Here is a 12,786-nt window from a genome sequence, read left to right on the forward strand (position 1 = left end):
AACAACAAACAAACTTGAGATGTTAGGATGAAAGGCATAGTTGATCTCAGCAGGATTTGAACTTTTATGTTCTGAGTTCAGATCCTGCCAGTTTCAATTTTGCCTTTCATCTATTTAAAGGTGGATTTAATTGTGGTCTTGTATCTTCATATTACTGTGAAATTTATATGGCAGCTGTTATCAGTTAAGAAATTAGAGTTACCTACCTTGATATACATTACACCAATGGTTTTTTAGCACACATGCACACAAACAAACAAACAAAAAGAACGCAGCTCCGATAACTGATAGAATCAACGTCTATTAAAGAAGTTGCAAGAAGCAACGAAAATTTTAGAAAAAATAGTTAAGTAAATGAATGGAAATTGAACCAATGAGTGTGTTAATAAGACATTAAAACAGAATGACTCTCCCCAGATGCAATAAAAACTTGAGCATAAAGTTAATAAAGAAAGCACTTTTGATAACCCGAGTTGAGTGAGTATTGGAATATCAACAGAAGAGTTAGCAGTTCTGTCTCTGTCACTGGCACTGTGGTGTATTCATGGTCAGGAAACTCGTAAACAGAACTGTTCAGCTATCTAGCTGTAAGCAGTTACTAGTTAGCATAAATCCCTACTTTCAGTACTGGTATTGTGAATTTGGTAGTTGCCGCTGTTGTTTAGGTGAATTGGCAGAATCGTTAGTTTGGTAGTTAATCATCTTTTGAGAATATAATTGTGCTGCAAATGAAGTCTGCTGAGCTACGTTAACATAAACTGACTAAATGATGAGGAAATATATTTTCAGTGGTGCTGCTCTTATGACGCATGAATTATAACAGCCACCAACACTACCATATATAAATACATCTAACCTCTCTCCAGTTGCTTCACTTGCAAAAAATAACTGTTACATCTTTCTTGAACCACACCCTACCTTTGAAAAAATGGAAAATATATTGTATAAAAAGGTTACTGAGTGATTTATGCATCATATCAAGACGTTTTTTTTTTTTAATATGTATTATCTTTGTGTTTATGTTTATGTACAAGTGTAGTAATATATATCAAGTGGAGCATTTTCACTTCTTAATCCTAAATTTCATATTTTCCCAGGCTTTGGTGACAGACTTTTGACAGAAGTAAAGAAATTAGCACCAAAAGATTTGAGAATTAGGGTATGTTGAGATTATTTTCTTGTTCATAATATTAAAATTTTTCACAAAAAATTCTGTTGAAGAAAATTATGTTAAAGATATTGTTCTAAGTCTGTTTTGCTTTGTATTGATCCTTTACAAAAAAACATAAGAAACTAGTTATGGGCATGATTATAGAACTAGTCATATAAATGGTCTAAACTTAATTAAGGCTAGTCTAGTAGCTAGACTAAACTGATACTAATCATATAGTTAAATTAAATTTAAACTAGTAATTTGTTTCCAAAAGAAGTGAAAAATGACAGGTACATGAATATTTTCAAACATATATATATATAATTTTTTTCTGTTTTAGATATCTGCACCCCAAGAGAGACTGTATTCCACATGGATTGGGTAAGTTTCTTTGATATTAGTTATTCTAGTTGCTATTTTTGTTTCACAAACATTTTAGCATATTTTTCTTTCTTTGTATCTGTTTATATATTTAGTCTCTTCCTTTGTTTACTATCTTATTCTATGACTTTCTTAATAACAATTGTTACCATTAGCTAACATTACAAGTCCACACCACCACCACCACATACTTCATTGGCTTCCCTTTAATACCTGACAGGTTCACAACACCTCTCCTTGTCACCTTCATATATTCAGACAACAACTACCTATCTCCACTGAGGCTGCTGTCAACTATTACACATGTTAATAACACATGTTAATTTCCTTTTTCATCCTCTGCCTATCATGTTCCTCTACTTTAACCATTATCTTAAAATAATACATGTTTACACTTGATCTAACCTTTACACTTGTCTAAAGTATCAACTATAGCTTGCATCCACTTCCTTCACATACATTGATATAACCTACCACTCTGACTGTCATCCTTTACTATCACCATAACACCATAACCTACTAACCTACCTCTACTCTGTCCATATTATAACCAACCTGTAACTGCTACTTACTATCACACATCTGTATCACTATGACCTACTCTAATCCTGCAACCACCTACATCTATAATGTCTCTTAATGAGCCAATGAGGAAGTTTCTATTCAATCAAATGACTCAGTAGAAATAGCAACCAAATTCCATGAAATATACTATATTGTCTTAGAAAAGAAGGTCACATTGAACAATGTAATCTCTAGCATACAAAAAAATGGGATGATCACAATTGGAACACCAGTCTACTCAATTGACAAATCAAGTGCTGAACAACAACATCTCTATGAGTGATTCCGTTTATAGCTTTCTTCTTGCAACAATACATCTAGTTCACATAACCTTTTCCTTTTTTTACTTGAAAGATATACAATATGTAAAATTCCATGAATTTCAATACATCCTATTTGTTCACTTGTAAAAAAAAAAATCCATATATCTGTGATGGTTTGCATATTGATTTTGTTCACACGTTTAAAATGAATGTTATTCAATTTCACTGTAAATTTCTTAGATAAATGCATATAGATGTATTTTCTTTCACTATTGAGAATGTTACATGTTCAAAGGAACCTATCTTATATACAAACTTTGAGCCTAAAAGGACAAACTCTTTATTGCTGGAGCCTTAATGTAAAATACATCATCATTATTTAATGTAGACATTAAATATTCCATGCTGGCATTGGTTGGATAATTGACAGGTTCCAATGGGTTTGAGGACTGCACTGTGCTTCAGTATCTGTTCTGGAATGGTTTCTATTTTAATATATGGATGTTTTTCTTAATGCCAGCCACTTTAAGGCTATCATAATTATTTGGTGGCTATATCATAGCACTTATAGCAAAGCTGTAACTGTTGGGATATTAATAATGTTATTTTTATTAATTTTCTTGTAGTAATGTTTTTAAACTGTTGTGAGTTAATTATTTACTGTTTTCTTTTTTTTTTAAAAATTATTTTAGTGGTTCAATCCTGGCATCATTGGATACTTTTAAGAAGATGTGGGTTTCAAAGAGAGAGTACAATGAAGAAGGAGTGAAAGCAGTTCACCGAAAGATGTTTTAAAAACATGGCAATCATTTCTCTCTACACCAGCTACAATTAATAAACACAGCCTACCCCTATGCATGTGAAGTTTATGTAACATAATGATTTTTGTGTCTGTGTATATATTTACCATTCTATTTATCTGTTTGACAGAACAAAAGATGAAAGAAACTTAAAATGTTTTCTTCTCAGAATGTTCCACTCTACTAAACAGCACTAGGGGGGTAGTGACTAGAATCGTGCCCAGGAGATCTGAAATTTATTAAATGAAATGAAGGGAGAAACAATTACTGAAAATATAAAAAAATATTTATTTTATGAAAATAATAGAAACCCATTGACTTATCATTTTCTGTTTAGAATTCTTTTGATTTATTTCTTGCTTACTTCAAAGACAACAAGAACAACAAAACCCTTGACCCTTCCCCCATACAAAAGATAATAAACAAATTATTTCATCTCTCATTTATATTTAAAAGTAATTTTCTCCTGGTGAGTGAGTGAGTGGATGAAAGTTGGTTTAATATTTAGTTAATTTCTTTTCTATGCTTTTCTCATTTCATTTAAACAGATATTGCTACTATAGATATCTAGAGAAGGGACACTTAGATGGGAGAAGACAATTTTTATTTTTTCACTTTTCATTTTAAACATCTGCTCAAGTTTGTACCTTCTTTATGTTTGGCCAAACATCTTGATTTATTTAATCTTTTGCTATTGCTTGATGATAAAATAGTTATTTTGTCCTTTCTATTTCATCCCATTGCAAAAAAAAAAAATCTAGAAAAACCTGGAAAAAAAATAACAAAATAATGATCCAAAACAAAGAAATTTGCAAAGTCATTCAAAAGAAATTTAAAGAAAGGCTCCTCTGAATCGGGGGAGTCTCAAATTATATATTGTTTATTGGGATTTGTTTGACAGTTGAACATAATGATTTAGCAGAGCTAAATGATTATTTCTCCATGATATGATGCCTTGCCATCTATCATACAAGCTAACTCTGTGATGCATTCCGACTAATATGAACAAAGAAGATAATGTTTTCTTTCATGTTTACTTCTATACCAATACCAATTATTTTTATCTCTTTCTGGTGATGTTCTAGTTTGTTCCTCTAAAGTTTTAATTGTTGCCTCATTGAAGGTGAACCATAATCAAATGAGCTTTGCAAGTTATTGTCACCAGTTGTTCTTATAGACCGATTCTTCAGATTGTGTCTGCTTTCATTATTTGCTGAAGGCATAAAAATGAAAACAAAGAAAGAGGTAATTATAATGTTAAATTCTTTACTTGAAGAAAATTTTAGTTGTTATTTTTAGTTGTACTTGTTAACCGATCTTTGGTTTAGAACCATTAATTACATTTATATTTCTGGAGACACCTTTTGAATTTTGTGTCTTGAATGTTGTTTTAGAGTATTTTCATTGCAGAATTTCAAAAGTACTTAATTGCATTTTAGGTATGTTGTAAATCTGTTTCATTTTATTTTCAAACGTAGAAAGCTTTGCATTACTTGAGAGAGTCAGCCTGAAATCTTTCATTGTTCAAAATAATCAAAAAGCTCGAGGATGGATTATGATTAATCAAAAAAATTGAAAGCATCAAGTAAACTACTCTGTTAAAAAAATGCTTTTGGTTTTCCATACTGTCTTGGTGAATGACCAATTCCTAACTTTTTGTTGAGCAAACAATAAACTTTGTAAATCTCAACCAACTTTTAAGCTTTGTGATTTCTCTGTTAATTCTGGTACCAGTGATATTGTTGCATCTTAAAACTCTGAAGTGTTACTGTTTGCTGAGATGTTAGGGAATATATTGGACATAATAATATAGGATTAGATATGACAGGTTCTGTTATTCAATACAAAGCAATAGTGTCGCATTAATTATAGGATATAGTCTTGTATAGAACAAGACAGAATCTATTACAATTTAAGATATAATGCAGTCTATTATAGAACAAGTTGAGGAACAGTTTCGTACACAACATACCTTACTGCAGTCTTACATGTAGAACAGAGAGTAAATTACATTGTAATTACAAATTAAAATATAGCACAGTTTGGTATAGAGCAGGCAGTAATATTATTATAGAACTAATCACAGTAACATCTGTTATAGGAAAGGCTATAAAAATGTGTTTTATGGAACATGTTACACAATGTTATAGAAGAGGTAATAATGCGATGTTATTGAAGAGGACTTTAATGAATTAGATTTTACACATATAATATGAAATCAAAATGTTGGTTAGAGATAACATGTTTCTGCTTTTACAATAGTCTCTTTAATTTACATGCGTGGCTTAATTCTTATTTCATAAATTTTAATTGCACATATGGTATTTTTTCACATTGTTTACTCTATCTGCTATACTAATATCATTTTACAATCTTCTGAGTTTGTTTCATATTTTAAAACATTTCACAATTATATTTTGTCTATTTTGAGTTTGCCATCAGTTAATTATATTTTTATTGATTTAGGCTTTTTCTTTGAATTGTCTTCATTGCAATTGGAATAAATATTGCGACTTTATATATATAATTATTATTATTATTGGGGGCCACATTGATCATGCCAGTGGAATCATGATTTGAGATTTAGTGATAAGTAATCTTTTCACACTTAATGGGCTTTGTGAAGGATTCTTGCAGAATAGAAGATAAGTTTTAAGCAACTTGCTATCTAGATCTCAGCTTATGGTATTGTTCTCAGTACTCCAGTGACTAAAGGAATTAATATGTCCCTAATTGTTTTTCAGTTCATTTGTCAAATTGACATATTTCTAAATCTTGTCTGTTTCCTTTCACGTTGAAGTGGTTGTTTGTTTCTATTGCAATAACATCTGGTTCTTGTATCTTCTTTACATGGTCACTTAGCTCTAACAATTACTAGAAAGATCTTACAAAATTTATTTTTAATACTGCCTTCTGATTGGCTCACAGAATCAAAGGAGCATTGAACAAAAGTCCTTACAGTGTTTGTTCAGGCTTTTTGCTGCCAGAGTTCAAATTCTGCCACGGTCAGCTTTGCCTGTCATTCTTCTGGGATCAACAAAATAAAGTACCAGTCAAGTACTTGGGTCAATTTAAATAAATTCCCTCTCCCTGTGCTAGAAACATTATTTTTATAAGGGCATTGGAGTGGCCAAATTGCAGTATTTAGTTACATTACTTTGTGTTCTGAGTTCAAATCTTACCAGTCAACTTTACTGTCATCCATCCAAGGTCTATAAAATATATGCCAGTCAAGTACATGGCTTGATTTCAATGACTAAATCCTTCTTAAAATTTGTGGCAAAAGTAACAACACACTTGACTAAATGCTTTACATTCTGAAGTTTTGTGTTGCAACAATTCTGAGTTCAAATCCAGGATTGACTTTGTCTTTCATTCTTCAGTTTGATAAAATAATACCAGGGAATTGCTGGGAATGATTAACCCAATGTACATTCTTTTTCTAATAATTACTTTTGTCTAAGAGAAGGAAAATCATTATTAATATTACTATAAGACTAGAAAAGTAACTGATTAATATTAAACAATCTATTAAATTTTTAAAAAAGTGATAATAAACTATATTACATTATCATTTCTGAAATTCAAAATATTTCCTAAACATAACATAACATGATAGATTGTCTTTTAAGTTCTTTAAGACTATTTTCATTTTCTTTTAAGTTAAGACTTTATTATTTCTATTTTCTTTTAAAACATTTCATGTCACGATTGTTTCACTTGGCAGTATCTTGTTATAAACTGATAAATAAATAATTGAAAATAATATTTACTTGAGTATTGTTTTATCAGATTTTCCCTCTGAGTTAACTTGTTTTCTGTATTGGAAATGTTTATCGATATTGTTTTTTTGTTGATGTTTCTAGAATTATGGTAATTGTTGTGTGGCCCCAGCCAGATTTTCCTGATCAGAGCTAAGGCACAGCATTCTAGGCATATTGTTAGTATATATCTGCCTTGCCAAGTTGTATTAAACTTTGGACTTCTGGCTGTGACTATATCTTTATTATGGGAGGATGAATGCTGCTATTGTGGTCAACAATGGTAGGGAATTTGTTAAGAGAGAGAGAGAGAGAGGGTTTTGGATGCTACATAAAGCTTGCCATAAAACTACAGACAATTTCCCTAATTTTCATCTGTTTAGTCTTAACATTTGTGTTAATCTAGGGAGCATAAGTTGTGTACCAATTTCTATTGTGCCCAGGTTCTCTTTCTAATTGGAAAGTCTGTTGATCTGTTACATGTTCCATGCACCGTTTTATCATGGTGAATATTCTTTAGAGATTGTATCAAACTAACTACTGTCAGGTGTTTAGCATTTCACACTGTTCCTATGTCCTACACACACACACACATACACATTTCTTTTGGCGAATAGGTCTCCTGACATGTCTTCATTTTCAAGTTGTTAAAAGTTGTATTGATATATGAGTCATAATTGGTTACCTCCATGAATAGTTAATTTTCTCACTAATATTAGCGTCTTATAATATCAACAGTTAACCATATTTTGGGGGGATTCTACAACACATTTAAGTTTATCTGTAAAGTAATTTTGTGGGCTTAAACATTGTTAGAGAGAGAGGGTGTGTGTTTATAATTTTGACTTATTTTAATGTTTTATTGTAAGTCATGGAATCCTTTAACTTAATGTTTTAGCCCTAAAATTTCTTTATAACAAACATAAATATGCTTTCAGTTGTAGCAAAAGTTTTATTTCTGTAGAATGTGTTACGAAATTTAAGTGATGATGTAAATTTTCAAGTTTATATTAAAGGTAGTATGAGTATCATCAATCATTTATACACACATGCAGACACAATAAATACATATATATTAGCCATTATAAATTTATTAACTGTATTTTTATGCTATTTTGTGAGGTTAAATTTTATGCAGCAATATTTTAAGAAATAAAATGAAGCATATAGAAAAGAATTGATGCAATGTTTGAAGTAGTCTGAGAAGATTTATTGAAAAAGCCTAAACTGTTTAATGTCTGTGTTATTTTCCTTCTGTGTCCCATAAATAGAGCTAACATGCAACATTTATCTATTTTACTGTCTGGACAGAGAACAAGATTGAGGTTGCTAGTGTGTTGAAGGGGTGATTTAAAATAAAATGAAATAAATTCTCATTAATTAATACTCTGTTGAGAATTCTTGTTAACTTTTTTTAATATCATCAAACAGGTGAGTAACAAACAGAAAAGGTAGAATATATGACTAAATGCTTTGTGGTACTCAGTTAAGTTTCTTTTATGCATCCAATTCTTATTCAGCCAGGTTCACATCTGTTTATCTCTCTGAGGACGATAAAAATATGTACCAGTCAGTTTCAATTGACATATCCTTTTCCAAAAGTATGTTAAACAAACTTAGAAATAATCTAATGAGGCATTAAAGTGTAAAAAACAAAAGAACTGGACTGAATCATTGCTGTATTTTGTCCTTTTGTAATTTGAAGTTGTTATTTGGCCTGTATTATTTTGTCCCTCTGGTTGGTCAAATAATTATCAGAAATCTACTGGCATATATTGAATTGATTACACTTCTGCCTTTCAAATTTATTAACTTGTACCAATGCAAGAAATAATTATTACTATTATTACATTGGGTCCCACAGAAAAATTGGTGCCAGAATGAGCTGTCTAACCTTCACTAGCAACAAAAATGGATCTTAAAACAAGTACTGGGGGTGGATGTAATTGACTATCTTCCTCCCTTAGAACTGCTCACCTTGAGCCAAAATTTGAAACAGTCATTATTACTAAGGCAGTGAAGGCACTGAGCTGGCAGAACTATTAGCATGCCAGGCAAAATGCTTAACAACATTTTGTCTGTCTTCATGTTCTGAGTTCAAATTCTGCTGAAGTCAACTTTGCCTCTAATCCTTTCAGGGTCGATAAAATAAGTATCAGTTGAGTACTGGGGTTGATGTAATCGATTTATCCCCTCCTACAAAATTGTTAGCCTTGTGCCAGAATTTGAAACCATTTTTACTAAGGCAGTCAGCTAGCAGAATCATTAGTACAACAGACAAAATGCTTAACTGTATTTCTTCTGGCTATTCATGTTTTGAGCTGAATAGCCCTGGCTATCCAGGGCTCAAATCCTGTCAAAGTCAACTTTGCATTTTGTCCTTTCAAGGTTGATAAAATAACTACTAGTCAAGTGCTGAGGTTGATGTAATTGACTTACTCCCACTCCTCAAAACTTCTGGCTTTGTGCCTAATTTAGAAAAAAATTACTATGTTTAACCCTAGGTTCTTCATTCCTGATTAAAGGCACATTTATGTGCACCTGTGTGGTACCACATAACAACCCCCAGCACACTGTAAAGTGTTTGAAGTTAGGAAAGATATCCAGCTGTAGAAGCAATGCCAAATCAGACTGGAGTCTGGTGCAGTTTGCCAGCTCTGGTCAAACCGTCCAACCCATGCCAGCATGGACAAATGAGTTAAATGATGATGATATGATCACAGGTTGTTGTTGTTGTTGTTGTTGTTGTTGTTAAGGCGGCAAACTGGCAGAATCGTTAGCATGCCAGGCAAAATGCTTAGCAATACTTTGTCTGTCCTTACGTTCTGAGTTCAAACTCCGCTGACATCGACTTTGCCTTTTATCCTTTCGGGATCGATAAATTAAGTACAAGTGAAATACTGGGGTCGATGTAATCGACTATTTCCCTCCCCAACATTTCAGGTCTTGTGCCTTTCGGAAAAAGGATTATTATTGTTATTATAAAACAGTGGACTGCCAGAATCTTTATAAAGTTGAACAAAATGCATTGTATCATCTGTTCCCATTTTTTACGTTCTGTCTTCAATTGCGACCAAAATAAACATTATGTTTCATACTTCTGGGAATCGCTCAAACAAGTACTGCAGACGATTTAAATGAATACTACATTTATGACTTTGTGCCTATGTAAAACACCATTATAATTATACAAAATAATATTCGTTTATTTTGTCTTTACTGTATACATTATCATCAATTAAATATTCTTTTATTTTTTCAGTCATTTAATTGGAGTGCATTTAATTAATCCATCCTCCACAAAGTGTTTGGCCTTGTGCCTTTATAAGAAATTGGGTTGTGGGGTCAGACTGAATGCCTTTAGTGTTTTTAGTTTCATCCTTCTAGTGTCTAGAGTTAATTCTAGTGGGTTTGATGTTGTCCTTCACCATTCAGTCAGTAATAACATAGTCATACTGGAATATAAAGAAAGCATTGTTAGATTCAAATGTTAATAATTAATGAACTACATAGAAAAATAGTGTAGAAAGGAAAAGCTAAACTACTTCAATATTTCAAAATAAAATATAGACATGTAACACCATACCAAGCACTGTACATTCAATAATGAAATTACAATAATACCAAATGTACTCATTGATTTTGATTTCCTGGTGATTTTTTTGACAAATCCCAAAACTTGAGACATAATTACCAGAAGTGGCAGATTACCATTATGAATGATGAGATTTGAAACAGACATTCTAAGCAGGGTGGCGGATGTTAGTCAGGATGAAATTTGAATTAGACATTCTAAGCAGGGCGACAGAGGTAGGTGGTGGGGTTCAAGAAATTCCTTAGCTTTGTTGAAGTAATCACTTTAATTTATTTTCCAAGAGCAAATATATAAAAAATTTAATAATTATGAATATTTCACATATGATTTTCCACCTTTGTTTCTTACCTTTGACTTTTCTGAAAATATTGACAATACTTTTGTTTCACATTGTCAAACAAAAATCCAGTTTTTTCGTTTTAGCTGGAGAACAATTCAGTTCTTTTTCTTATATAACTTCCCTTTTAACTTTTCTTCTTACGTTGTCGGGGAATTCTCGAATATTACTATTCTATTTATACAGCCAAATTTGCATTGTAGTGAGGGAGTACTCCCTGACAAATTACCTCCCTTGCAAGGAATATACTGTATTGCTTCCCTTGAACGTAAGAATAACACTGATCTTGCGACGATTAACATTTTCTCTTTTGAATTACACACTTAATTTCTTCTATCCCTAACATTTTCTTCAAACATCTATTATTGTTTTATGATATTCTGTGATTCTTATCACCAGGGGTTGTCCTGTTTCTCTTTGTAAGCTCTACCATTAGCTACATAAAAAAAAAAATTAATGAACAGCAGAGAAGGAGCAGTACCCATAATTTTCGCAGAGCCTTTTAGATTGTTGTGGTTGGTATTTACTGTAAACAACTATAGGCAAATTAATGTTTGCTGGAAAGTGTGGATGTGGAAAAAATTTCAGAGGGTTATATTTTTGAAAAAGGAGTGCTTAGTGTGCGGTCTTAGGTGTAGTAATGACGTGATACAGTATGTTTTCACAAGGAGGTTATATCTTTCTGATTTGGCGGACACCATTTTTTATTTAGTGTGTTTTCTACCGAAACACTTTAAAACTTCGTATACTTGTAGAACAGAGAATTTTTATATTCGAAGTTATTTCATGTTAAAAGTTGTCGTATTTCAGTAATTCCAACCAATCACTGACGTCTATTGAGGTGAAAACAATTACTGCTGTGGTTTGTCAACAACACGTTCTGGCGGTGTAATGGGATCTTTAATGAAATTACTGTCATTGTTTGTCAACAACAATTATCGGCGGTACTGTTATTTATGACATCGTTCGTGCGTTTGTGTACCGCCGATAGTTGTTGTTGACAAACAACGGCAGTAATTTTATTCAAGGGAAAAAATCCTATTACACCGCCACAGCGTGTTGTCGACAAACTACAGCAGTAATTGTTTTCATCTGAATAGACGTAGTGATTGGTTGAAATTACCGATATACGACAACTTTTTACATGAAATAACTTCGAATATACGAACTTTTCTTAACAAGGCTAAGAGAAAAAGATGTTTTATATGACACATTCTACCAGAATCCCAAGTTTGAAAGTGTTTCGTTAGAAAACAAATGGTGTCCGCTAAATCAGAAAGATCCAGGAGGTTTAATATAAAATGTAACAAGTCAAAAGATGTCGCTGTCACTATTGGAGATCACCACTTGCGTTGATGAGATGGGATACAGCTAGATTGAAAGAAAGGACTTAAAAAAGTTAATTAAATCTGGTTGGAGGAGGATATGCGGATAGCTGGTTCAGAGAGTAGAGACCACTGTAGCAACAATACGACATGAGTAAATCATTGCCTATCAATCAAATAGATTTGGGGATGTCTTCTTGGATGTTTGTGTACATCTGTAGCAGCGGTTCTGTCCCAGATATGCATTCAGAATTCCTATGTTCTGTTGAGAGTAAGTAATTGATAAGAGTTAAACAGTAATAGGATACTTCACGGCAAACCTACATACACTACATAAAAAAAAACAGAAAAAAATCAGTTGGATAAGGGACGCAACTTAGGACATGTAATCTAAGTCGTTTCCCTGGAAAATGTAAAGGGAGAGAACTACGAAAAGAAAGAAAAGATTGTTAGAACAGAATATACTCGTTGCTCTTTTACTTGTTTCAGTCATTTCACTGTGGCCATGCTGGAGCACCGCCTTTTAGTCGAGCTAATCGACCCCAGGACTTATTCTTTGTAAGCCTAGTACTTATTCTATCGGTCTATTTTGCCGAACCGTTAAGTT

At 32.3% G+C, this 12,786-nt stretch overlaps 1 protein-coding gene and 1 long non-coding RNA gene across 2 annotated transcripts in view; one reads left to right on the forward strand and one right to left on the reverse strand.

Moving 5' to 3' along the window:
• LOC106869795 (alpha-centractin) overlaps positions 1-8,311 on the forward strand; it is a 26,402-nt gene extending 18,091 nt beyond the window's left edge. Inside the window, exons 9-11 of the mRNA XM_014915659.2 lie at positions 1,098-1,159; positions 1,494-1,534; positions 3,054-8,311. Coding sequence (XP_014771145.1) covers positions 1,098-1,159; positions 1,494-1,534; positions 3,054-3,156 — 206 coding nt within the window. The 3' untranslated portion in view covers positions 3,157-8,311. The remainder of the gene's footprint in view (positions 1-1,097; positions 1,160-1,493; positions 1,535-3,053) is intronic.
• Positions 8,312-10,101: 1,790 nt separating this feature from the next.
• LOC128247049 (uncharacterized) overlaps positions 10,102-12,786 on the reverse strand; it is a 60,677-nt gene continuing 57,992 nt past the window's right edge. Inside the window, exon 3 of the long non-coding RNA XR_008263482.1 lies at positions 10,102-10,377. This is a non-coding gene — a long non-coding RNA (uncharacterized LOC128247049). The remainder of the gene's footprint in view (positions 10,378-12,786) is intronic.

The sequence above is a fragment of the Octopus bimaculoides genome, chromosome 2, assembly GCF_001194135.2.
Source record: "Octopus bimaculoides isolate UCB-OBI-ISO-001 chromosome 2, ASM119413v2, whole genome shotgun sequence".
Lineage (NCBI taxonomy): Eukaryota > Metazoa > Mollusca > Cephalopoda > Octopoda > Octopodidae > Octopus > Octopus bimaculoides.